General features: G+C 44.6%; 1 protein-coding gene across 4 annotated transcripts in view; it reads left to right on the top strand.

Moving 5' to 3' along the window:
* Positions 1 to 25,680, top strand: part of sdk1a (sidekick cell adhesion molecule 1a) — a 371,124-nt gene that overhangs the window by 319,890 nt on the left and 25,554 nt on the right. For 3 of the 4 annotated variants that reach the window (XM_072676364.1, XM_072676363.1, XM_072676362.1), the window contains 8 exons: positions 1,917 to 2,015; positions 8,374 to 8,568; positions 9,325 to 9,526; positions 11,411 to 11,514; positions 11,715 to 11,785; positions 13,743 to 13,875; positions 21,303 to 21,359; positions 21,789 to 21,890. In XM_072676364.1, the coding sequence (XP_072532465.1) occupies positions 1,917 to 2,015; positions 8,374 to 8,568; positions 9,325 to 9,526; positions 11,411 to 11,514; positions 11,715 to 11,785; positions 13,743 to 13,875; positions 21,303 to 21,359; positions 21,789 to 21,890 (963 nt within the window). The remainder of the gene's footprint in view (positions 1 to 1,916; positions 2,016 to 8,373; positions 8,569 to 9,324; positions 9,527 to 11,410; positions 11,515 to 11,714; positions 11,786 to 13,742; positions 13,876 to 21,302; positions 21,360 to 21,788; positions 21,891 to 25,680) is intronic. The other variant, XM_072676365.1, reaches the window with a different exon arrangement.

The raw sequence follows: 25,680 nt of genomic DNA, 5'->3' as shown, positions 1-25,680 counted from the left end.
CACAGTCCCTGCTTAGCTGCCCCGCCAGCCTTTGTCTTCTAAAAGCCTCGTATCATAAACTAAGTTTCCCTCATTTTTTTATTTATTTAAGTAAGGTAGTTGTAGGCTTTAAACATTTCTAAAGATTCATAGTTGTCTTATTATTATGGATAATCTGAAAATTAACTTCCCTTCTTATGTCACAATAATACACATACATTTGTAACACCCAATAAACCTTATTGGGTATCACAGCATCCACTGGGCAACACCCTGGCAACCTGCCAAGGGTACCATACCAACAGCATAGCAGTTACCTAGAAACCACCAGGAAAAGACCATAGTGTGAAAGACGGAGCTGAATATGCAGGTGTATGGAAGCATACGGTCATACCAGTCTACCAGCAGTGGCAGAAATCCCAGTCTACAGGAAACTCTCCTCAGAATTGTAGCCCAAAGACAAAACTGAAGGACAGGGAGATCACTTTGCTTCTAGGCAGTAACTGCCTCTAGAAGTCAGCTCAGGTCCTTCACCACCAGGTTCTAAAAGAACACTCCACAGGTAACTGCAGACCATCAACATACGGAGCAGAGTGGCACGCAAGAGGCCTTAGTTCACTTCTGCTCAAGAATAAGGAGAGTTTCCTGTAGACTGGGACTTCTGCCACTGCTGGTAGACCCGTATGACCATACGCTCCCATACACCTGCAGATTCTGCTCCTTCCTATACACTATGGTCTTCAGCCACTCAAATGCAATCACCAATCATGAAATGCATCTGCTTTACAACCCAGTTTCCACACATCCAACAAGACCCTCACTGCACTGTACCACCTCTTCTGAGACTATCAATCCCGTCACACACCCCACAGGTATTTATAGCGCGATCATCCTCGTACAACAGCATCTTCAGGAGCCTGTAATTACCACCACCTTAAGCATGCTAGTTGCCTAATTATTTGCCTGAGGAGCCTCTATATATATAACTGCTATAGGCTGAAGTGCTTCAGTCCAGACAGGTTTCTGAGTGAGGGAGCACAATACAGGGTGTCCAGTCAGAGAGGACAGGACATTACATTTAAAGACACAGTGACCAGAACAGGCTTCAGTTTCATTCTAGGGAAATTGGAAATGGAGAAACTGCAGGATGACCGCCACCAATACGTAAAACCTTTAGGGAAAAGAATAAATTACAGCACAAATGTAGGACGTTACCCCTTTAAGCCTGGGCACACCAACTGTACCAAGAACCTGCACACAATTGTTCAGCTTCAGTATTCTGCTACAGTGGCCCCAGCATTAGCCTTGGAATATCAAGCAGAGTTCGGAAATGATGACACATCCATCTCCCTGTCGCGTCCATTTTTTCCCCCTTTTTGTTTGGGTTTTCGTAGCATTAGAGAAGCCGCCCCTCCGCTGATCTCACTGAACCCTCACAGTTTGTCCGACTTCCTCAAGCTAGCGCACTGTAACTCCATCTGCATACAAACACAGCCAGCGATAAAGAGCTTTCAAAGACACAAAGAGCAGAAGACTTGTTTATCTCCTCACAGAAGTTGGAGGTGGATTTATCGCAGAGCTGTTATTTAGAAGCTGTCATGGCAGACTCTTCCCTTTTGTGTTCCTTTGTCACTTCAAGACCCTTTTAATTTGTTTTTTTTTATGCGCTATTTGTTTTCCTCGCCTCTTCTAGGAGGGATTAACAGGAGCCGGGCAAGTGTTGGATTTTACTGATGGCTTTTTTGCCTATTATATTTTCATGTGAAGTCTCAGATGGCTGTCCTGGGCAATTCTGTCTGGACTCGCATTTCTTAAGTCCCTCTGGTCTGTTCTGGCCAGTGATCAAAAGCTACGGAAAGTCTTATCCTAATTAGGATGATTGTTGCAGTCATGTGGTCCTGACATCTAATCTCTTCTCCTCTGCACTTTGCCTTCAGTTCCAGGACCACCCATGAGGCTGGTGTTCCCAGAAGTGCGCCTCCTGGAGGTCAGAGTGGTCTGGCAGCCTCCAGTGGACCCGAATGGGATCATCTTGGGTAAGTAAAAAACTGACCTCATAGAGTGTAGCGGATTTGTCAAGGCGGGTTTTGATGTCCAGCGTTGTTTCTTTAGTTCTGAGTAATCTTATAAACCTCATCAGGATGGGAACTTTTGAAAGGTCCTCATGTGCTTCACTGCCCATGCTTCACTTCCAAAGTCATGACCACATGACTTCCATATTAGTTTCAGTTAGTTACCAAATAATTCATAGCAGCTACGTATTAATTAGTCTTCTAATGAATAGTTAAATTAAATAACTGCAGTTTAAGCAGCTCCGTAACGTCAAATAGACTTTCTAATGAGGTTTCTCAGGCTGTAGGACGTACTGTTATCTATAAAATGTCAAGGCAAAGAAAGTGTATTCATAAGCTGCTTAAATTAGATCCGAATAGCGTGTTAAATGTTCCACAAAACTGGATTAAATTACAATTACAAAGTTTTACTTTGTTGTTAAAATAGTAAGTATGGGACTCACCACCCTGTTACCCTGTAATAAGCTTTGTTGTCATTGACTGGTTTACAGCACTAACACTGTAATTATTCTCAAGTCCTACCGGATAGTGCTGCTGTCCTCTCAATCTGTCCTCTTAGGGTGGTGTGCTGTTAGCAAGCTGAAGAGATTGTAGCCGGTTAGCTTTTAGCCTCACGTCCCAGTTTTGTCTTTCTCAAGTCTTATCTGCAAAGAGTAAAAACGGTGCTTTCCCTTCTGATGTGAGTTTAGCTCCAGTTTGGTTCAGCTGAAGTAGGCCAGGTTGTCTTTGAGGAAGTGGTGGAACTAGCGTCAGATGTCCATTTGAGCTCCCCATCTGCGGACACTGGCACAGGAAAAGCAGCGGTCACGAGGCCTGGTTCCCGTGGCAACCCGTATTCTCATAACTAGCCACTGAGTTTGGAGGTGATGAGCTGCTCTCCGGTATCAGCAACACCATATTCTCCCAAAGTCACTGCCCTGTTTTACTGTTTCACCAGCTTTGACTAGGGCTTTCTCCAGTGGGCGGGGTGTCACCATGAGCCTTATGGGTAATCAATCAGTGGGATCACAGTCTTAGCATTTTACCTGTATGAGAGTTGATTAAGCCCAGGGTAGCCAGTCATTTGAGTCATTTCTAGCATCCTGAGTTTGCATCTGTATTTCAGGCAATACACTATAGACTATATGTCCGAATGTTTGTGGACACCCCTTCTGTTCAGTGCATTCAGCTACTTTACATTGCACCCATTGCTGACACAGATTTGCAAATGAACACACACACACACATCTAGTCTAGTCCCTATAGAGAAGTACTGCCAATAGAATAAGACTCTCTGGAGCAGATAAACATGAATCTATTGGCACCATGCTGTCTAACGCCAGGTGTGAGCTAGAGGGGTATAAAGCCCTCCAGCATTGAGCTGTAGAGCAGTGGAACTGTGTTTATCTGGGAGATGGTTCTATACAGTTGGGGAGTTGCGGATTAAGTATGGTGATCATCATCCAACATTCTGACCTCACTAATGCTTTTGTCACTAAATGTAATCAAATCCTCACAACATAGGTCCAAAATCTAGTAGAAAGCCTTCTTCCCTGGACAGTAGAGACAGTTACTCCAACAAAAGCAGGATAAATACCCTTGATTTCAGAAGAAACAATGAATGAGCAGGTGTCCCAATACTTATGCCTGTATATTGTAGCTGCTGCTACTGTTTGTAGCTGTGTGACACACATTTATCTAAGACTAGGAGAAGCTAAAACCTCAACTATGAACTGTGCCTTTAAACACTAACCCTGCTAACCCTGCTCTAATGGAAATCTGAGCTTTCTTCACTGAGCAGAGTCCCTGCATCAGATCCGAGAAACACCAGTGTAAGGGAACCTGCTGTCTGCATCTGACAATAAGCCGCGGTTCCACCATCCATCTTTTCTCTGCGCTCCACTGTTAGAAGGCCGAGCTCTTTGTACTTCCGCTCACATAACCGAGGGCCTTCTCGCTTTTTGATCTCCGGTCAGGTCCCGACTGGGCTGAAGTGTTTACTCCCCTCCGCTCTGCAAATGCAGCTGAGCCACACTGCACCTGAGACTGAAGCAGCTGCATCTGTATGGCTGAGGAGGAAGAGGAGGAAGAGGAGGAGGACGACAAAAACCGCTACGCTCAAATGAGATTAGGCTGACTAACACCTCATAGTGAATGAAGCTCAGAATAGCTGTCTGCCAAATCAGACCACTGCTGCAGATCACAGCAGGCGAGGAAGGCGCCGAACCTGACTGAGATGGAATGACGTGGTCCCGGTGCCGAGCAGGAACGGGAGCTTCACACAGAGGCTTCTGTGTCAGTTTTATTTTTATCCGGATTGGAGTTACATTTGGTGGAACGAATGTTCTGAACAGAACGAAGACTGATTGAAGCCTTTTTGCGCTGCTTGCAATCGCGAGGCCCAAAAGCAGGACTTCTTGTTGCCGTGCTTTCACGCAGCGGAAAAATTGATGTGATTGGCTGTATACAAGCTCATGATTGGGCTAGTTGTTTGTTTGCTTGTGTTTTTCCTCGAAACACTGCACAGCATGGCCGTTTAGCTCCGAACCTTGTAAGCTTGTTTTATTCATAGCCAGCCTCGTATGTAATCCGGTTTTTGAAAGGCCTGGGTAAAAAAAAACCCCGCTTTTTCCCGCCTCCCACTAGAAATCCGGCGAGCAGGCTGTTGGAGTCGGCGGACAGCGCTGGGAGTTTGCTTTCGAATCTGCCGCAGCTCGAATAATCCTACTTAAATCTGCCCCCAGCCTGCCCTGCTTTCAGCCAGCGCTGCGCACACAGTGGGGCCTGAGAATGCTCAGCTGCGGTTTTCATGCAGGATCACATTAGGGCTTCAGCAAGATCACATTCAGCCTCTCAGCTGAATAGATGCAGAAGCGGGTGCAGCCTTAGCCGTGAACCCCAGTTAATTACCTTCTCGGGCGAGCGGCGCTGCACTGTTTGTTTGTTTATGCTCTTAGTTCTGCGTCTCATTACCTCAGCCTCCATACAGTAAGCTGAGTAAACCGAAGTTCTTCGGAGAGATCTGTGGATTGAGGGCTTGGGTGGGGGTTGGCATTTTCTTGGTCGCCCTCTAATTCGGCATGGTTGAGAGAGTAAGCATGGGTTGACCTTCCCCAGCGTTGATGAGGTTGTGGCACGGCTTTCGTAACAACACTGGAGACTGGAGATTTAGTGGAAATAGCGGAGCAGAGCTGCTGTAACCTTTGCTGCAGTGCCCTGGCCATAGGAGGCCCGTGCAGCTGGCTACCGCCTGACCAATAATCTCTGGCCAATAAGTGAGGAAAACGGGAGCCGCCGGAGACCAAGGGTGGCGACCCAAACAATCACACGGGCCGCTGCACGCGCAGCACGGACCCTGTCCACCCCGAGAAGCCCCAGCGACCATGGCAAGGGTCAGAGCCAGGCCAAACAGCCCAGGCCAGCAAAGCTCTGGCTCGTTTTTTTTTTTTTGCTTGCACTCTCTGCCCACAGCTCTCCTCATATCTCTGGGGAAAAACAGAGCCTGACATGAAAGCAGCGAGGGTGTGTGGATGTGTGTGTGTGTGTATTTGTGCACATATGTGTGTACAATAATGGTGGGTGGATGTTATTTTTCACAGCCCCTCGTGGCTGGAGTGGACATTAGGATGAGATACCACTCAGAGAGTGCTGCATGTTTCACAATGTGGGATGGTCTGCTTTATTACTGTACAGCCAAAAGGGCCGGCACGTCGAGCGAGCATGCCGGAAGATGGATGGAATAATGTTCCAGCACCACGTTCTGATTTGCAGCGATTCCCGGTAATGTTTGCTTGCAGCACGGACCACTCGTCCTGGCGCTCCGCAGATGGAACAGTGCCTCTGCAGTGCAGCAGGGCATGGCTCTCTTTAGCACCTCTCAACAATGGGGAGGCTCCGTTCAAACTGCCTGAATCACCCGTCCTTTTAGATGCTATTAAAAACCCTTTTAGGGCCATCATGGTTGGACACAGCTTCAATCACCGCTGCTGACAGTTTGTTCATTACATTTTCACTCATAGTTCTTTGAAATGAGCAGAGAAATTCTGTGGAAACTGATACTTAGAAAAAGACCTTTTTAGAACTGGTGAACTTTTATTTTACCACATTTACTCATAAGCAGAAGACAAGAGTTTTGTTTGTGTTGCAAATTTGATGCAAGGTTGTTGTGTAATACCCCATGCTTTCAGTGTTTTGCATGTTTATAATATTAGAATTAGGGAGATTCTAGATCCTCAGGTTATACATTCATCTTAGAAATGCATTTATTACAAAAATATATAAATGATTAAATAAATGTTATTTATTGCACCATTTATTTCCACCATTTTATGCACCAATTTTCCTCCCCACATTTTTTCAGATAGCAAATGGCCCAACCCACTTGTTAGTACTCTACCCTTATCTTACATGTGATGACACACGCCTCCTTCAGCACATGCGCAACCAGCCATCGCCTCTTCCTGAACTGCCACCAAAACGGCACCGGCACCGATTCCGGACGCTGATGGCAGGCAGCAGAACCGGGATTCAATCCACTGACCCTCGGCTCATAGTGACAGCACCTTACTTAGGCCAAAGCCCATTATGCTACTTTGGCTTTGCCTCCGACCCAGATTTTGAAACACCTTTGCTCAGTAAAACGACAAAAAGGGATTATTAAAAAAATCATAATTATAAAATTATAAAAACACAGAATCATATCTTTGCATATTTTGCTTATTTTGAACAGTATATGACCGTCATTAACATTCCCATCATTACAGCCTGTGATTTCTGTAATGATCTTTTTTTTAATGTTGTAACCATGGAAACTGATCATATTTCAGCCATGAGAGGAAAGTGACATATTGACGTCTGGAAAAGTGAATAACTTAATCATGTGTTTCTCCTGATCATGGAGTTGCAATTATTTTACCAAAATTAAATACATTTTATTCATTATTTATGTATTATGTATTGAACATGCATCTTATACTAGCTGTTGAGCCAAGGTTGGAAATCCATGACCTAGAGTCTTTTTTTCTGAAAGTATTGAAAAATGTCATTAACGCAACACGTTAATGACGTCATTACCAACCCAGAACTGGTGATTGTGATGGTACTGACACCTAGTAATGACAGGCTTTCGGTTTTACCATCAGTATCTTTTTTTTTTCAGAAATAAAAGTTAATTGGGTCCGAAAATATTCAGTGTTAGTCCTAGTTTTAGGACTAACCAGTCCTAGTTTTAGGACTAACCAGTGTTTTTCAGTCAGTATGGCCATAAGACATCATTAGCGCTCTAGAGAAGCATCCCTGCATTACGACACTTCGCTAATTAATATCAAATTTATGAATCCTAAATTAGCTCAGTCTTGGCCATCGCTACATTTTTACTTTAAAACATGTAGACATTGCCTTGATTGTAAACACTGTCATAATTAAAACTAAATTGAAAAGCAGCAAGGGCTCATTTAAAAAAAAATTTCATTACACTGCTATATTAATAATAATCATAATAATAAAATGTAATTCATGCTTTAATGAAGTCATTACAGTAATAATGATGTAATGTAAATCAAATGTATGTAATATGTGTTTGATATAGTGTATATCTACATATACCATAATAACTCTGGACTTCTGCGAGCCCACAAACTCTATTATTATTATTATTATTATGCAGCAGCTGCTGAATTATTCAGCCAATGTCATGCGACTAACATGTGCGATATGTAAAACATGTAAGCCACGCAATTACAGGAGTGAGGACCTGACACATGGGCCCACCTCCCAGCCCTTGCACTTTAAGGGATCCAGTTGCAGTACAGTACAGGAGAACACCTTGATAAACTCATAGACGTTAAAAAAAATGCACCTGACAGTGGTGTAACATCAGATATCTGTCACCTCACGCATCCTATGCGCGGGTTTGAGCTGGTGGTGAACCGTGTGTAGATCCCGCTCGGTTTTCTCTGCAGCTACGCGGCAGAAAAGCCTGTTTAAGGTGGGTTCATCTGAAGTTAGCGGTAGTGGTAGCAAATTTTCCACTACAGTGAAGACCTTTTGAAAGTCGTTCATCATCTAAAAGTTCTGACTGTTGCCGAGTTCGTTTCTGAAGCAGGGTTTGCCTTCAAACGGTTGCCGGGTTTTTGTGTTGTGTTTTTTATTTTTTTCAGCAAGGAAATTGTTTTTCCTCCTCTGCTTTTGTTCTAAGAGTTCTCAGAGTTTCCGACTGGGTTGTTTTGAGCTTCGGCGGAATTGTTTTCTCAGTTATTTGATGTGGTCTGCGACGGCATTTATTCCAAACGAGGCACAAGAGGAGAAGTGTTGGGGGAACTCACCTCGACCCATGTCGTTTCAGGATACCAGGTCGCTTATCGGCTGGATTCCGGAGATCCCAACCAGTTCACCACTGTGGAGGTGGGCCCGGACACCAAGCAGTTCACCGCCTCCCCTCTGGTCCCGGAGTCTGCCTACATCTTCCGCATTTCAGCCAAGACGCAGCAGGGCTGGGGAACCGCCGCTCAGGCCGTGGTCATCACCACCGAGATCAGAGGTGATCTTTTATCTATCTTACTCTCTGTCTGTCTCTCTTGCTCTCTTGCTCTCTCTCTTTCGTTCATTCTCACCCACACACGCCCATGCAGACACACACACACACACACACACACACAGAGTATTAACTGGCCATCAATCTTTAGAGATTTTTATTTTCTTCCGTTGAAAGGGTCACAATACTTTTGTAACCCTTAGAAGTACTACCCTTCAACCTACACAGATCATTTGTTTTCTTTGCCCCAGTGGGCGGGCTTTTATCATTGTCTTCTGAAGATCTTGCTGTTGAGTGGTCGAAAAGGATCAAAAACGGGATAAAACAATAGCTTGTTTAAGTAAAGGTGGGATTAAATATGGAACAAAGTCAATTTAACCTTTAATCTTTTACAAAGCCATTGATCAGACCTTCAGAGATCAAATAAGGAGAAGACCGTCAGTGCTGCAGGGTCCACTCTATGGCCTTCCTTTCGCATGATCCGCATCTTTAATAGCGTTCGATAAAGCCCACCTTTAAATAAACAATTATGCCTGTGCGCATCGATTCGGAGCATTAAAATCGATGGGACGGGTGCGCTGGAGCACTCCACAGGCGGGGCGGGGCAGCAGGGGCAGCAGGGGCCGCTGACTGATGCAGAGTGATTAAGACTAGTCAGCGAGACTGGCCTGACCTCTGCACTCCTGCTCATCTCTCTCTGTCTGTCTCTGTCTCTGTCTCTATCTCTCTCTCTCTCTCTCTCTCTCTCTCTCTCTCTCTCAGAGCGTCCCCAGCCTCCCTTGCGGCTCACTGTGCCTCAGGATCAGGTTCAGTCACGGCGGTTGAGGCTGGACTGGTTGCCGGGCGGAGACGGCTCCTCTCCCGTGCGCTACTTCACCCTGCAGCTCCGCCAGCTGCCCGACGGAGCCTGGCTCACTCACTCCTCCACCATTAGCCACAACAGCACCTCCTGCATAGTGGACCGGTGAGCCCCTCCTTTTCTTCGTCTAGCTCTCTCTCCCTCTCTCCCTCTCTTTCTGTCTTATCCTCCCTGAGCATCAGCAAGACATCTGTCTGCTTCTCCAGAACTCCAGAATAAGAACCTTTGCATTAAGAAAATACACTGTCCAAATATTTGTGGACACCCCTTCTAATGAATGCGTTCAGCTACTTTAAGTTGCACCCATTGCTGACACAATGCGCACACACACACACACACCCACACACTCACAGCCTGTCTAGTCCCTGTAGAGAAGTATTGCCAATAGAATAGGACTCTGGAGCGGATAAACATGAACCAGTATGCCAGGCGTGGACTAGAGGGGTACAAAGCCCCCCAGCATTGAGCTGTGAAGCAGTGGAAGAACTGTGTTCTCTGGAATGATGGATGATGGTACTCCATCCAGTGGTTTTTGGGATGAGTTAGGGAGTTGAGGATGAGGTGGGGTGGTGATCATCATCCAACATCCTGACCTCACTAACACTCTTATCACTGAATGCAAACAAATCCTCACAACAATGCTCCTCCAATCAAATCTAGTAGAAAGCCTAGCCTTCCTCACTGGACAGTGACCCTCTCTCCAACTGTCTTTCCCATCTTCTCTCTCTCTCTCTCTCGCTCTCTCTCTCTCCTCCACCCACACACAGGTTTGTGCCTGTCTGTTCCTACCCAGAGAGCCAGCTGAATCCCGTCTCAGCTGATTCCATTCCCCCGAAACTTATTCCATAACTATTTCTTTCATGTCTCTATCTCAGCTCTCAGCCTCTCCCGAGCCGAGTGCGTACAGTAAGAGTTATATGATGGGAGTGTTATTAAAAGCTTTAGCAGGCTTTTTCACTCTGTAGCGATTTACGACACTCAATTCTGCACACACACACCCCCCACCCCCCCAATCCCCCCATTTAGGAAGCAGGGACGGGCCTGTGCTGCTGGACCGCCTTGCATTTGAATTACGCTTGAGCCGCTGCTGTGATTATATGGCCAGTCAAGTGGTATTTTATATGCATTCAGAGGCCCATCTCATCTTGATTATGATGACTCCCCTCCCTCTGTTTAGGACTTTCTAACCCGTCAGCTCTTTTATTGCCTTTTAAACAGTCCGACTAGTGTCAAATAGATTATTTAAGCCTGATTTGTGTCTTTGCTAGCTGCAGACCCGCAAGAGTTGCTCAATGCAAGGCTTTGTGAGTAACATTTCCCATTCAGCTAGGCTGGGGCCTCGCGCAAACTCACTTGCTGACGAATAGACCTGCTTGAGGTATTTCAGAGGTAACCTTCGAAGTAATACAGAGACGCGAAGATCAGTATTTGTTAACACTGAAGCCAAAGAACATGGATGTCCAAATGTTTGTGGACACCCCTTCTAATGAATGCATTCAGCTAATTTAAGTTGCACCTATTGATGACATAGATGTGCAAATACACACACAGACACACCTTGTCTAGACCCCGTGGAGAAGTACCGCCACTCTCAGGAGCTGTTGACGTGAACCTATTGGCACCATGCTGCCTAATGCCAGGTGTGGGCTAGTAGAGGGGTATAAAGCCCCCCAGCATTGAGCTGTGGAGCACTGGAAGAACTGTGTTCTCTGGAGTGATGGATGGTGGTGCTCCATACAGTGCTTTCGGGATGAGTTGGGGAGTTGTGGATGAGGTGGGATGGTTGATCATCCAACGTCCATATAGTTTACAGTCCATAAAGGATTTGCATGACTGTGACGACTCCAATTCTACTGTAATTGCCAGCACTGTAGTCCTACTGGTTGTCTGGTTGATATTTATAGATGGCACCGCATGAGTGCTACATTGTTGGCAACAGGAAACGGCTCTACTCGACCCGAGATAACTCATGATATGTGCAACCCTCAGGCTGAAGCCCTACACTTCATACAAGCTGAGAATGATGGCCACTAATGACATCGGAGACAGCAAGTACAGCCAAGAGACCGATGCAATTACGACTTTACAAGATGGTGAGTAAAGATGGAGGCGTTGCACACGTGCCCTATGGTGCTAGCTGATCCAGTATTGATCCAAACAGAAGTGCTGTGAAAGAGCTCGACAGCCCTCTCTTACCTCTCCCATGGTTTTAGAATGTTTTGCTCTGCAGAAATGGACCAAAGAAGTGTTGTTGTTAGTTTTGTCTGAGCAATTTTCTTCCATTTCCTTCCAGTTCCGGATGAGGCTCCTGTTATTCAGTCTGTGAAACCCTCAACAACAACCTCTGTTCTGGTGCAGTGGCAGGTATGGCACGGCTCTCTTTCTAGTAATAAGCTGTCTTGATGAGCGTCAGCCGCCACCATCAAACGTAAACAGATCTGAGGCTGGACCATATAGCTGAAAATCTTACCAGGATGCTGCATGTTTTTTTCCAGATTCAGTATTGCTGATTATTGATAATTAGTACTTACATTTCCTAGTGCTTGGTTGTGTTGCCGACACTGTCTGCAGTTCCACAAGCATCATTGCTCTGTATTATAGAAGATATAAGGAGAAATAAGGAGAAAATAGAAGGAAAGCAAACCTATTCCACACCATTGAGGTCATGTTAGCTTATGTTATCCTCAATCTCACAGCCATACCAGGACGCCAAGTAGCCCAGTGGGCTAAGTTGCTGCCACAGTGATCCGAGGATCAAATCCCAGGTCACGCTGCCTCTCGTCAGCAGCCGGAGTCTGAAAGAGAACCACTGGCCTTGCTCTCTCAGGGGTGGTTTGATAGGTTGATGGCACTCCCTTAGGTCTAAGCTCCACTCCTAGCATGATGTTGGTCAGCACAGGCGTATGTTAGCTGCTATATCAGGCCTGGATAATTCTTCCCTGGACAGTAGAGATACAGTACAGTTATTTAAGCAAAAGCAGGATAAACTCTATTTGAATACCCTTGATTTGGGAAGATACTATGAATCAGCAGGTGTCCCAATACTTTTGTCCATATAGTTTACAGTCCATAAAGGTTTTTGCATGACATCAGCAGCCAGAGTCCGAAAGAGAACAACTGGCCTTGCTCTCTCAGGGGTGGTTTGATGGGTTGATGGCACTCCCCTAGCTCTAAGCTCCATTCCTAGCGTGACGTTAGTCAGCACAGGCGTCTGTTAGCTGCTGTATCAGTCCTGGATAATTAATACTTGGGCATGTTTGCAGTCATCGCACCCCAAAGGGATGTTAATTAGCGAAAACGAAACCTTTCTCCGCTGGATTGTTTCTTCGGCTGGCTGCTTAGTCAGTCGGTGTGTATGTAGGGGGGCTCACTCGGTTAATTACTTTTCTCAGAACGCGCTGACTGCCTAGCGATGCTGCATCAGCGGCAGTTGGAAAAGAGGTGGTGGCTGGCTTTGCATGTAAGGAGGAGACTTTGCATGTGCTAGTCTTCACCCTGTTAGTGTTGGGGGACTTGCTAGTGATATCGGGGGAGCTCATATGAGCAGGGACTGGGTAATTGGCCTTCCAAATTGGGTAGTAAAATTATTATCGATATTAAAAAAGCTCAGAGGTATCGTGGTATCTCTGAGGCCGGCACAGATCCATCTTTAGTCACGTCGTTGGGAACTGACTTGCAGTCTAAGGGGATAGACCAGTGTAGTGACGATAATTGCCTGTTAAATGCATGCGTTACAGCTATTATCTGTTTAATTATCTGGCTCTCATTGATGAACAGCCCTCTTTAGCAGGACGTGCTGAGTGGCTTGTCACAGCTCGCTTGGTATTCGTCCCACAACTTTGCATATCTCAGCGACATGAAGTACTGATAACACGTTTTTACTGAGTTCACTGAAGACTCCGGCAGGGCCAGGATAATTAATACTTGGGCATGCCTGCAGTCAGCGCACCCCAAAGGGATGTTAATTAGCGGTCGAAACCTTTCTCCGCTGACCTACGAGGGCCGGATCATTTCTCCGGCTGGCTGCTTTATCAGCGGGGGTGTATGTGTGTGTATGTGGTGGTGTGGTGGGGGGGCTCACCCGGTTGATTACTTTCAGCGCCGGGCTTTGTTAACAACCCGCCAAGCGGGTGGCCCTGAAATGAAATCCTCATCTTTCATTTCTGCCATGGGCTTGGTGTTGAGGCCAACGCATGGAGAAACGCTCTCCTCTCCTGTCAGTCTTGTGTGTGTTTTTTTTTTCTGTCGGTCTGGGCCTTTAATAGGGAGCGCAAGGCCAGCCAGGGGAATGTGACCTTTAATTTAATCTGCGCTGTTGCAGCCGCCCAAGGAGGAGAGTGTGAACGGGGTGCTGGTGGGCTATCGGCTGTATTACCGCGAGCTACAGTATGACAGCGCTCCACAGGAGTCCAAGAAGGCCATCAACAGCTCTTCAGCGCGCGGAGATCTGACAGGTAGGGGGGACGGGCAAGTGACAATTCACATACACAAGCTGTCCTTTCAAGCAGAAAAAGCCTGACCCAGCTCCAGAGTACGTTTTTCTGTTGTTGTGTTTTTTCTGAAAGTGTTTGTTTACTTATTATCTGTTACTGATAAAAGGCATACTTTTCCTAAATGCATGAGTTTATATTTAGGCCTGTTGAATCACTTCTACTGTGTTTTGGTCAACAAAGAGAAAGCATCTCAGAGTATCATAAGTGAAAAAAATGATCTGTTAACCATTTAGACCCTGAATTTAAGCCCAGGCTTCACCACTCGAATAACTACATTACACTGTATACCATAATTAACATCACTCTCAGTGGCCCCAAAATAGAGCCCTGTGGAACTCCATAAGACATGCTAATCCAACCAGTTACCAAATCATTCACAGTATTTTCTGCATTACTTTCATAAGGACATTAGTCATAATTAACATCAATTTTATAAGCCCCAAAATAGAGCCCTGTGGAACTCCATAAGACCTGCTAAACCAACCAGTTACCAAATAATTCCCAGTAGTTTATGCATTAGGATTTGTAAGTGATTAATACAACTAGGATGTAAAGGGGTTGAGGTAACATAAAAATACCTTGTAAGGTTTTCTCCTTAGAATTTCTATTGCTTCATGCGCCGTAGAGCATTTTTAAATGGTACTAATAAAATTGCAATAAAACAAATAATGTTACAAAGTTTTCTTATGATCTGACAGGTGGGTGGGGGAGTAACAATTCTTACACACAAACTGTCCTAATGAAGTAAATTAAGAGGAAAACTATCTGTTAACCTCTTTGATCCTGTATTTAGGCTCACATTCCTTCACTTTCATAAGGACATTAGTCATAATTAACATCAATTTTATAGGCCCGAAAATAGAGCCCTGTGGAACACAGTATTTTCTGCATTAGGATTTATAAGTGAAGAATACAGCTAGGATGTAAAGGTAACATAAAATACCTAGGAAGGGTATTTCTATTGGTTCACGTGTTGTATTGAAGTATTAAGGCAGTTGTTTTTTTTATATAAATGGTATAATACAATACAATACAAGAAACTGAGATACAAGATATTCTTATGATCTGACAGGTGGGGGTGGACAAGCGACAATGCACATACACAAGCTGTTCTTTCAAGCAGAAAACACTGACCCAGCTCCCAGCAACAATCTTTTTTCTGAAAGTGTTTATTTACTTATTATCTGTTACTGATAAAAACAGCGTGCATGCTTTTATATAGACCCGTTGAATCACCTCTACTGTGGCTTGGTAAACAAAAAGAGAGCTATCATAAGTAACTTCTTCTGCTAATGCAATATAAAAATAAATAATTACCTCCGAATTTCTGCTTGTTCAAGTGCCTTGAAGCGACATACAGTGTTAAGGGCAGGTGGCATTTTGATATGGTATAAATGGTATAAATAAAATTCAGTACAAGGAAACTGAGATAGAAGGTTTTCTTATGATCTGACAGGTGTGGTGGGGGTGACAATTTACCAGTGACAATTTACATTACATTTATGGTATTTAGCTGACGCTCTTATCCAGGGCAACTTACAAGGTCACTCGTATTACAGAGGTGGGCCAATGCAATGTAGTGTTAGGTGTCTTGCCCAAGGACTTATTGGTGTAGCGCAGCATAGTCACCCAGATCGGGAATCGAACCCTGCATGGTGTGGTATCTCACTGGCCAGTAGTGGTGGCATCTGTTGGGCCAAACCAACCACCAACACACACAAGTAAATTAAGAGGAATAAAAAACTCTTTGATATTGTATTTAATCACACATTACTTTCATAAGAACATTAGTCATAATTAACATCCATTCTGTAGGCCCCAAAATAGAGCCCTGTGGAGGGCTATGTTAAACAACCAGTTACCAAATCATTCCCAGTAGTTTCTGCATTAGGATTTATAAGTGAACGTTACGGTTGTAAGGGGTTAATAACAAATAAAATACAGAAATAAAAGAAATAAAGTTACATTTTTTATGACAGCAATCATTTGAACCCTCTGAGACTTTGAGATACAGTGTGAGCTGGATTACTAATATGGGATTATAATAAATTACATATTTTATTTGTTAAGCCCTTTACTTGCACATGGCTGTTCAAAGTGCTTCACAAACACAAGATGAAAATCAAAAAGGAAATTTTCCTCTTGTGCTGCTACTGTTTGGAAACATCAGTAAAAGAAGAGGAAACTGAATAGATGAAGGGGAATAGTGGAGTTATGAAATAACTGGATTGTGGGAAGAGGAACATGAAAGCCTGAAGCCCCTCTTCCTGCTCCCAATCTAATGTCCCATAAATTCCATCTCTACCTCCCATGTTCATGACAAAGTTTCTGCACCCCAATCCCTCCACCACCCCGTCACATCCCTTTAACTCAGTTATACTGTATATCTCAGTATATCTGGCTCCACTTATCAGGGGAGGGGGTGGTCTGGATCCAGAAAAGGCCTTTAGCAGAGCCGGCCCAAGGCATAACCAAATTATTCAGTCGTTTAGGGCCCCAACACCACCAGGGGGCCCCCAAGAGCACCAAGATATCATGATAAAAAAATTATATATTAAAAATAACATTGAATAATAAAATGAAATGGTATTACACAGCTAAAAGTGATGTTTATATTAATTTATTTTCATAGTTGGCACATTAATACTAGCTTAATCAGTTCCTGCTGTTGGCTGCTGCTGCCACTGTTGCGCAAATGCAGATACACGCCGCTTGGATGGTGGATAAAGGCCCGGGCGCTTCAGCGTATTGCACAATATCCCTCTCCCTATGGAATCATGAAGCATCTGGTGCTGAGGTGGTGGTATGAGGGGCCCTCCAAATGAAAATCTGCTTGGGGGCCCATAAAGGCTTGGGTTGGCCCTGGCCGTTAGCAATAGTTGGCAATTTCTCAAATGATAAAAAGCTGCTTTAGTGACTTTTAGAGGGATAAAAAGAGCTGAGAGTCTAAAATTACACCCATGTTTCATACCTCTGATTCAGTATACTGCATAAAGCCGTGGTTCTAGTGTCTCACAAACCATAATTTACTGTATTTTAGTATCAAAAATCAGAATTTCAGCTTTTTTCTAGCTTCTAGAGTCATTCAGGTGTCTGGAACAAAACCTGTGGTGGATTTATACTTCCTTGGCCTGGATTTGCCATGTCTGCTTCAAAATATCTGAGATGCAACTGGTTAACCTGTCAACTGTGTCCTGATTGCGTATCAGCGTAGCTCTCTCCTCTGTCCTGATGACATTACCTGAAGGTAATATGTAAAGAGAAGAGAAGAGCAAAGGCCCTAAAATATAAATATAACAGGAAATGTTTTTATTTTTGTTTGTTTTTTTTTTGTAATTAATAATTTCCCCATGAAACAAAACACATGACCATGGATTAATCTATTTACCTTTTCAAATAACAACCTTTTTTAAAATGTTTCTTTAAATAATAGATCTAACATTATTGGTATGTCTGAATCAATGCTCCTGGAAACTCACCTGTTGAGCAATATATATACAGTGGGGGGAAAAAAGTATTTAGTCAGTCACCAATTGTGCAAGTTCTCCCACTTAAAAAGATGAGAGAGGCCTGTAATTAACATCACAGGTAGACTCAACTATGAGAGACAAAATGAGAAAAAAAATTCTGAAAATCACATGTCTGATTTTTAAAGAATTTATTTGCAAATAATGGTGGAAAATAAGTATTTGGTCACCTACAAACAAGCAAGATTTCTGGCTGTCACAGACCTGTAACTTATTCTTTAAGAGGCTTCTCTGTCCTCCACTCATTACCTGTATTAATGGCACCTGTTTGAACTCGTTAACAGTATAAAAGACACCTGCCCACATCCTCAAACAGTCCCACTCCAAACTCCACTATGGTGAAGACCAAAGAGCTGTCGAAGGACACCAGAAACAAAATTGTAGACCTGCACCAGGCTGGGAAGACTGAATCTGCAATAGGCAAGCAGCTTGGTGTGAAGAAATCTACTGTGGGATCAGAAAATGGGAGACCTACAAGACCACTGCTAATCTCCCTTGATCAGGGGCTCCACGCAAGATCTCAGCCCTTGGGGTCAAAATGATCACAAGAATGCTTTTGTTATTGACCAAATACTTATTTTCCATCATTATTTGCAAATAAATTCTTTACAAATCAGACAATGTGATTTTCCACTGTATACGATCTCAACAGGGTTCCTATCCATCCTGGAAAATCGGGAAAACCTGGATATTTAGAGACTATTATGGAGTTCTGGAAAATTTGCTGAAATGAGAAAATTGCTAAAATGCCCTGGAAGTATTAGTGAGATCCTGGACAAGTTGAGCTAATATAAGATGCATGCTTCAGCTACTGATCCTCTTCTTATTGAAGTACGTAATGAAGTATGGTTGGTGTGGCGCAACAGGTAACAACACTACCTGCCAGTGAGCTACCACACTATATATGACTGGGGTTTGATTCCAGGTCTGGGTGACTGTGCTGTGCTACACCAATAAGAGTCCTTGGGCGAGACTCCAAACACTACATCGACTCACCTCTGAAATAGGAGTAACCTTGTAAGTCGCTCTGGATAAGAGCACCAGCTAAATGCCACAAATGTAATGTAAATGTAAAGTACGTAACTGTGGACAGAAAGTCCGGCATCATGTCTTACAGTGTTTAATGTTATAAATAGATTCGTGAGTCACTACTAATACATATTATTGCTGTCATGCAAAAACCTTGCATCTTTATTATTATTATTGTTTTTTATTTATTGATATATTGTAAATCTGGCGGTTGTGTCAGAATTTGATGATGACTGGACCAATAGAAATGCTCCAAACTGACTTGGAAAACCCATCTTTTCACATTGACTTCCATTGAAAAGTAGGGGCTTTATTTAGGGGGTTATTTGTTGTATTTATATATTTTATATGATGTCATTTTGTGTACTGTATGTTGTAATAAATGGACGCATTAGAAAATGTCCTGAAATCCAGGTAAGTGTTGTCCTAAAACCCTAAAAGGTAAACCCTGACACAAGTTTGCACACAATCAGAAACCTTTCAAGGGTAGGACCACGGTCAAAACCACAACATGTGGAAGTTTTTAATGGTTGAAGGTACCATCAAACGCGTCGGTGCTCTGCAGTTTATGTTCACAAGGCAGGACAGTCTTCTTGAGCACCTGAATGTCCTCCAAACAGGCTGCCGTCATCCGTACCTGTGCACCCGATGGCTGCAGAATAATTATCTGGGGGATGACTGAGCGGAGGTGAATTTGTTAGGGTCCTGAGCTGCAGAATCATGAGCCTGTGCTCGAGTCTTTGGAGCTGAGCATGCCATTGCACTCCTCAGTGTAGGCCCCATCCAGCCAATAAATCTCCTTTGCCAAATTGGACTCGGCACTGTTGACAGCATTTAAATGTGCGAGCCTGGAGCAGCCAAGCAGGAGAGCGTATTTAATATTTTTCCTCTTTATTTCCAGCCAGAGGAGAAGTATCTTCAGCTCCTCTCTGCCTACCACAGGTTTCATCTGATCTGCTCTCTTACCTTTATTTCTCCTCTTTCTCATTTCTCCTCCTATTTTCTCCTCTGGTCTCCTCTCAATTTTCATTCCTCCTCCTATCTTCTCCTCTGGTCTCCTCTCTTACCTTCATTTCTCCTCTTTCTCTCCTCCATTATTATCCCTCCTCCTATCCTCTCCTCTGGTCTCCTCTCTTCTCATTTCTCCTCCTATTTTCTCCTCTGTCTCTTTGTTTTTTTTTTCCTATCTCTCCTCTGTTATCTTTCCTTCCCCTTCCTCCTCTGGTCTCCTCTCACTTTTCATTCCTCCTCCTATCTTCTCTGGTCTCCTCTCTTACCTTCATTCCTCCTCTTTCTCTCCTCCATTATTATCCCTCCTCCTATCCTCTCCTCTGGTCTCCTCTCTTCTCATTTCTCCTCCTATCTTCTCCACTGGTCTCCTCTCTTCTCATTCCCCCTCCTGTTTTCTTTTATGGTCTCCTCTCTTCTCATTCCTCCTCATATCTTCTCCTCTGGTCTCCTCTCTTCTCATTCCTCCTTCCTTCTTTTCCTCTATTCCTCTCTTCTCATTCCTCCTCCTATTTTGTCCTCTAGTCTCTTCCCTTTTTCATTTGTCCTCTTCGTCTCCTCTCCTCTCATTCCTCCTCCTATCTCCTCTGGTCTCATCTCTTTTCTTCATTTCTCCTCTGGGCTGATCTCTTCACACTCCTCCTCCTATCTTCTCCTCTGGTCTCCTCTCTTCTCATTTCTCCTTCCTTCTTTTCCTCTATTCCTCTCTTCTTAACCCTCCTCCCATCTTCTCCTTTACACCTCTCTTCTAATTCCTCCTTCCTTCTTTTCCTCTATTCCTCTCTTCTCGTTCCACCTCCTATTTTGTCCTTTAGTCTCCTCCCTTTTTCATTTCTCCTCTGATCTCCTCTCTTCTCATTCCTCCTCCCATCTTCTCCTCTGGTCTCCTCTCATTTCATCCTTTCTCCTCTTCCTCTTCTTTCTTCTCATTATTCCTCCCATCTTAACCTATGCTCTCTTCTCCTCTTCCCCTCCTCGCTTCTCACTTCCCTTCCCCTACTCTCCTCCCTCCCGGGCTCAAACCTAGCGGCAACTAAGTTCTGCTAACTCTCAGCATTGTTCGTGGCGTAGCGCTACAAACCTCCAGCAAATTATTGCATCTTCACCCTATTTGTTCAATCTTAACTGCTCGTGTTCAAAAGTCAGCAGGTGCTCCAAAAGAACCCGATAAGGCATTCCGTTACTTTCAGGAGCGCTCTACTGAAGTGCGCACTCGCTCGCTAGCTCTTTCGTGCTGCTTTTGAAGTGCTAATGCATTTTTCATTCATATCTGATATTGTTGTATTGCCGAACGTGGCAGACACGCAAGACCGAGACGACAAAACAAATCCTTCAGGAGATGTCATGCTTTACATCAAACGCGGCCCTTTATTTCAACATTTTCTACACACACCAAAAAAAAAGAAGAAGACGAAGACGAAGACGAAGAAGAAGAAGAAGGTTGAAATAGGTTCTCTTAGTGGTAGCTGAGGCTGTATGTTTCAGAGGTCTTATTAGCGCTCCAGTACCCGAGCTTGTTATATGGTGCTCTGTATTGACTGCTGAATCATTAATCACTCTGGCTCTTTGGTGTTGCTCTTGGGGTTTCATTTCAGTCAGCGTAGATGGAGAGATGAGCATTGTGAGGTTTCATCAATCCTGTGAAGAAATATGTGATGATGAGCAACTTGGGCTGAAAACCCCAAATTTACAACCATGATGAAATAGCTCTTTGATTTGTGCATTTCCATCTTGCCTTATCCTTTAGTGATGTACTTCTCATCTCTCCCTCTCTCCCTCTCTCTCTCTTGCTCTCTTGCTCTCGTTCTCCTCCTTCCTCCCCAGCTAAGAGCACCGTGAAGACCGTGAGCAATCCTTCGCTAACGGAATTCGAACTCACGCGTAAGTTTCATTCAGTCGTCGGTCTAAATTAGGCAGCGTGTCTTTGAAGTCCCAATAAAACATTCACACTCCCTGTAGCCGAGACTATAATGCCCGACGCTCCTCTAATGTCCCGTGCTTCCTCTAATCTGTCTGTTCTGTCAAGGAACAGTCTAGGCCTCTGCTGTACAGAGACAGAATTCCCATTCCCATTCCACGCACTGCACACGACTCGTAGTATTCCAGTACCAGTCCTAGAACATGCAGCTCTCTCCACTGTAACAGCAGTTCACAAGTTCACAGAGATGATCCTTATCTGAGCTCCATTTCTTTTACCGTACATTGCTGGAGACATGCCTTCTCTTTTATCTCTTGTCTTTAAGCTTCTTTAAGATCCGTTGTGGCTCGTTCCCTCTTCACTGTTGTGTCTTCTGTTTTTTGTTCCCACAGAGCTGCAGAAGTACAAACGCTATGAAATCGTGATGACTGCTTACAACGTCATCGGCGAGAGCCCTGCCAGCACGCCAGTGGAGGTGTTCGTAGGGGAAGCAGGTAATCACTGGCTTGAAGCAATGACTGTAGAAAACATGGACAGCACAGCACAGTCTAGCGCCTCTGCTGGCTGTTTGCAATACAATATATATGTGGAGTGTACCTCCGCCCATCCGCCTATGTTTCAGGGATAAACCAGCCAATTTTTCAGCTCATTTTCTTGTCCTCTAAACTGTCCTTCCATCTCCAGTGTCTTCAAATTCCAACAGTTCCCTGTGCTGATATTGGTATACTCAGGAATGAAGTGATTGACAGCCTCGGCTGGAAGAGACCGGTTGTCTGCAGGACCTCCTGCATGGCACCTATTCTGTTCATTACATGGAGGAGCTGAGTTGTACATTACACTTACCGGACAAACTGGAAATCCAGGGGGGAAATCTGCTCAGCTGCTCCACTGTGAGCTTAGTGAAGGCGGTCTGAGACACTGGGGTTTGGTCAGGGAGAAAGGGGCGGGGCTACCAGATGAGTAGGCGAGTCTGGCTCCTCCTCTGGCCTCTTGTTCTAAAGTTTACAACATAGCGGACAGTTTTGGCTTCCCTTTTTATGGAACGTAAGGAAATGGAACCACAGTCTCTGTGTTTTCCACAGTCAGTGGTCTCAAAGGAACTGCTCTGTTTATGTCCATGTGAAGATGAGGCAACCCTGCATGATGAAGATTTCATTAATCAAATCTGATCCCTGTTGGTCAAACAGCAAAAATCAATACATGCAGATTCTGATTTTTTTCATTTTTAATCCCCTTAATTATTTTACCAGTGATTGTGATTAGGGGTGTAAAAAAATATTGATATACCGAAGTATCGCAATATTGTTATTTAATACTTTATCAAACCCTGACCTGATCTTCGGATTCTACTGTTCTGATTGTATAAAAAAATCAACAAAGTTTCTTCTTGTGTAATATTTTAGCAAGTTATTTAGCAAGTTATTCTGGTTAGCTAGGTACAGTACCTCCAGTGTTTGTGCTTTGTACATCCCACTAGTGTCAGAAGAGCAGACGAACAAGCAGCTGTTGTCTAGACTGTTGTCTATTTTTTAAATAATACTTTTTCATTGTGATGCTCCCCGCCATGTATTCGAGAGAATAGCTTCTACTTGCAGTGGTGGCTCAGTGGTTAGAGTGCTGGGCTAGCAATAACAGGGTTGTGGGTTCGATTCCCGGGCTCGGCAAGTTGCCACTGTTGGGTCCTTGAGCAAGGCACTCTCTGCTCCCTGGGTGCTGGAGTTGGCTGCCCACCGACAGTTAGTGTGTGTACTCACTGCCCCTAATTCACTAGTGTGTGTGTTCACTACCACAGATGGGGTAAATGCGGAGTACACATTTTGCTGTACAGTGTACACTGTACAGTGACAAATACGTGCACCTTTGCTGGCTTGGCATGCTTGAGCCAGGTCATATTAGTGTAAAATCCTGTAATATTTCTCTACGGCCTCAGTCCACATGCTTCTTTATCTTTCAGTCATAGTCCTGTATCTCTCAGCTTGTCCAGAACTGCATGTGTAAAAAACATTACATTACATTTAGGGGTGAATTGCACTTCCTGTATGGGACTGTAGGGGGAGCCCAGGAGCAGGAAAGACCTAATCTCACATACTGCTGCTTTAACACTCAGGCACGGTTTGATACATGGTTTAGTTGATGCAGTGCTACCTGTACATTACTTGTTAGCTCCATCAGTCTTGTGGCTCCAGGGCAGCAAACCAAACATGTGTTATCTGATCAGCAACATTTATGCCAGCTATTCCTTTACCATTCTACAAATCACTGTTCACCGCAAATTGCTTTGCTCAATCTTTGGTTCTGAAGATCACGAGGATTCTTCTGGTGCTTTTGAAAAGGTCCTAAAAGTAGAGCATGACTCGGCGGTGGAGCAAGCTGGGAGAGGCCTATTAGAGGCCGACCCTTCATCCAGCCTAGCACTGCTCTGCTAACGTCACTGCACAAAGGATCCCATTTGACCAGGGAACCGATTTCTGGCGAAACGGCTCCGACCTGCTGTCTTCTAGAAGCCAGCCGCCATTAGTTCCGCTGGATGGCGGGTTTGAAGTGGAGCACCACGCTGGAATTCTGCGGTCTGACCGACCCGGCTGATGGATATGAATTGCGTCTCGCAGCAGTTCGTCGTGAGGGCAGGAGACAAGAGGCTCAGGGTTAAAAGGGGGTGGATCACACTGGTTTGACAGTGGTCCCCCACCCAGACTGGGCCTGCAGGTGGGGCCGGAGAACATGGGTGAGATGGGTGATTTTTCATATTTTGTGACCGACAGCTGTCAGTGGGCATTGGAGTCATAGCCATCACCAGCTGGTCTCTACCGGAACTGTCCAACCGGTGCAGTCTTCTCAGAAGCAAAGCTACTGGAGTCCTGCAGGAAATTTTAGGATGCCTGGGTTCTGAGGAACACGGAAAGAACACGAGGGGCAGGAATTCACAGCCCCCGGAGTGGCCTGCGAGGCTGGAGCAGTGAGTTAAAAGGGTGCTGGCGAGAGGCTATTTGTACAGTTTCCACTTTTCCCTGACATTACATCACATTCCTGCAGGCTCGACCTTGCTGAAATAGAGATTTTGCCATGCTGAAAAAGGGTTGGCTCGCTGTGTGGCTGACAGTTCCAGCATATTGTTTTCACACTCCCCTGAACATGTACACACATACAAATAGACAGACTCAGACAGAGTCTACCCTTTACTTTCAAAGGATTCCTCCTTGTACAGCCTAACGACCAGCACATTGACCGCCTCTATCTCTAAAAATACAATTTCATCCCTGACCGTTGCCTCTGCGTTTCAGCTGCACCTAATGAAGTGGCGGATTTTAGAGCGCTCTTCAAATTCAGCGCAAGTCCGCCCGTTGCTAAAAACAGTCAACGTTCAGGGCAATTACCGGCTGAGTAATATCCTATTGCCCTGGCAAGCAGCCGAACCTGAGCGGGCTTCAGCATCTAATGAGCTGCCAAACGGCAAGACAGGACGTGACGATGACGTCCGAGCTCCGCCATTGGAGACCGGGCTCTAATTGCCGCGCTGCCTCGTGTGATGCCATACACAAACTGCGCCGACAGAGCTATCTGTTGATCTGTTGCATCCCCTATATGATCTATTGAATATCTTCTATATGAGCAGTCAGTGGAATAGGCAAAAAAAGAACCCAATTCCCCACTGATAGATTAATGCAATGGATCTCAGATTTGCTCACAAGTATTGAACAGCTACCCAGTGTTACAAATGAGAGCCGTCATTCCCCTGTTTGATTCCCTCCAGACCATGTTTGGCTAGGAGTCAACAAATGGACAGAAGTATGGTCAGCGTTGAAGTGTTTTGCTTTAGTCAATTTTCATAAATGACTTTCAGGTCTTTTCAAGGTAAGGTAAGCATGTCTATTTGGACAAAAGTATTGGGACACCTGCTCGTTCATTGTATCTCCCAAAATTAAGGGTCTTAAAAAGAGTTTATCCTGTCTCTACTGCCCAGGGAAAAGGCTTTTACTAGATTTTGAAGGGTGCATTGCTGTGTGGATTTGACTGCACTCAGCCACAAGAGCATTAGTGAGGTCAGGATGTTGGCTGTTGATCACCAGACCACCTCATTAATCCCCACCTCATCCACAACTCATCCCTTACAAAGTATTGGATGGATTGGATTGGAGAGCACAGTTCTTCCACTGCTCCACAGCTCAATGCTGGGGGGCTTTATACCCCTCCTCTAGCCCACGCCTGGCATTAGGCCAGTTTATCTGCTCCAGAGCGTCCTATTCTATAGGCAGTGTTTTCTCCACAGGGACTAGACAAGCTGTG

The sequence above is a fragment of the Salminus brasiliensis genome, chromosome 3, assembly GCF_030463535.1.
Source record: "Salminus brasiliensis chromosome 3, fSalBra1.hap2, whole genome shotgun sequence".
NCBI classification, from domain to species: domain Eukaryota; kingdom Metazoa; phylum Chordata; class Actinopteri; order Characiformes; family Bryconidae; genus Salminus; species Salminus brasiliensis.
This window is presented reverse-complemented; position numbering and strand designations above follow the sequence as displayed.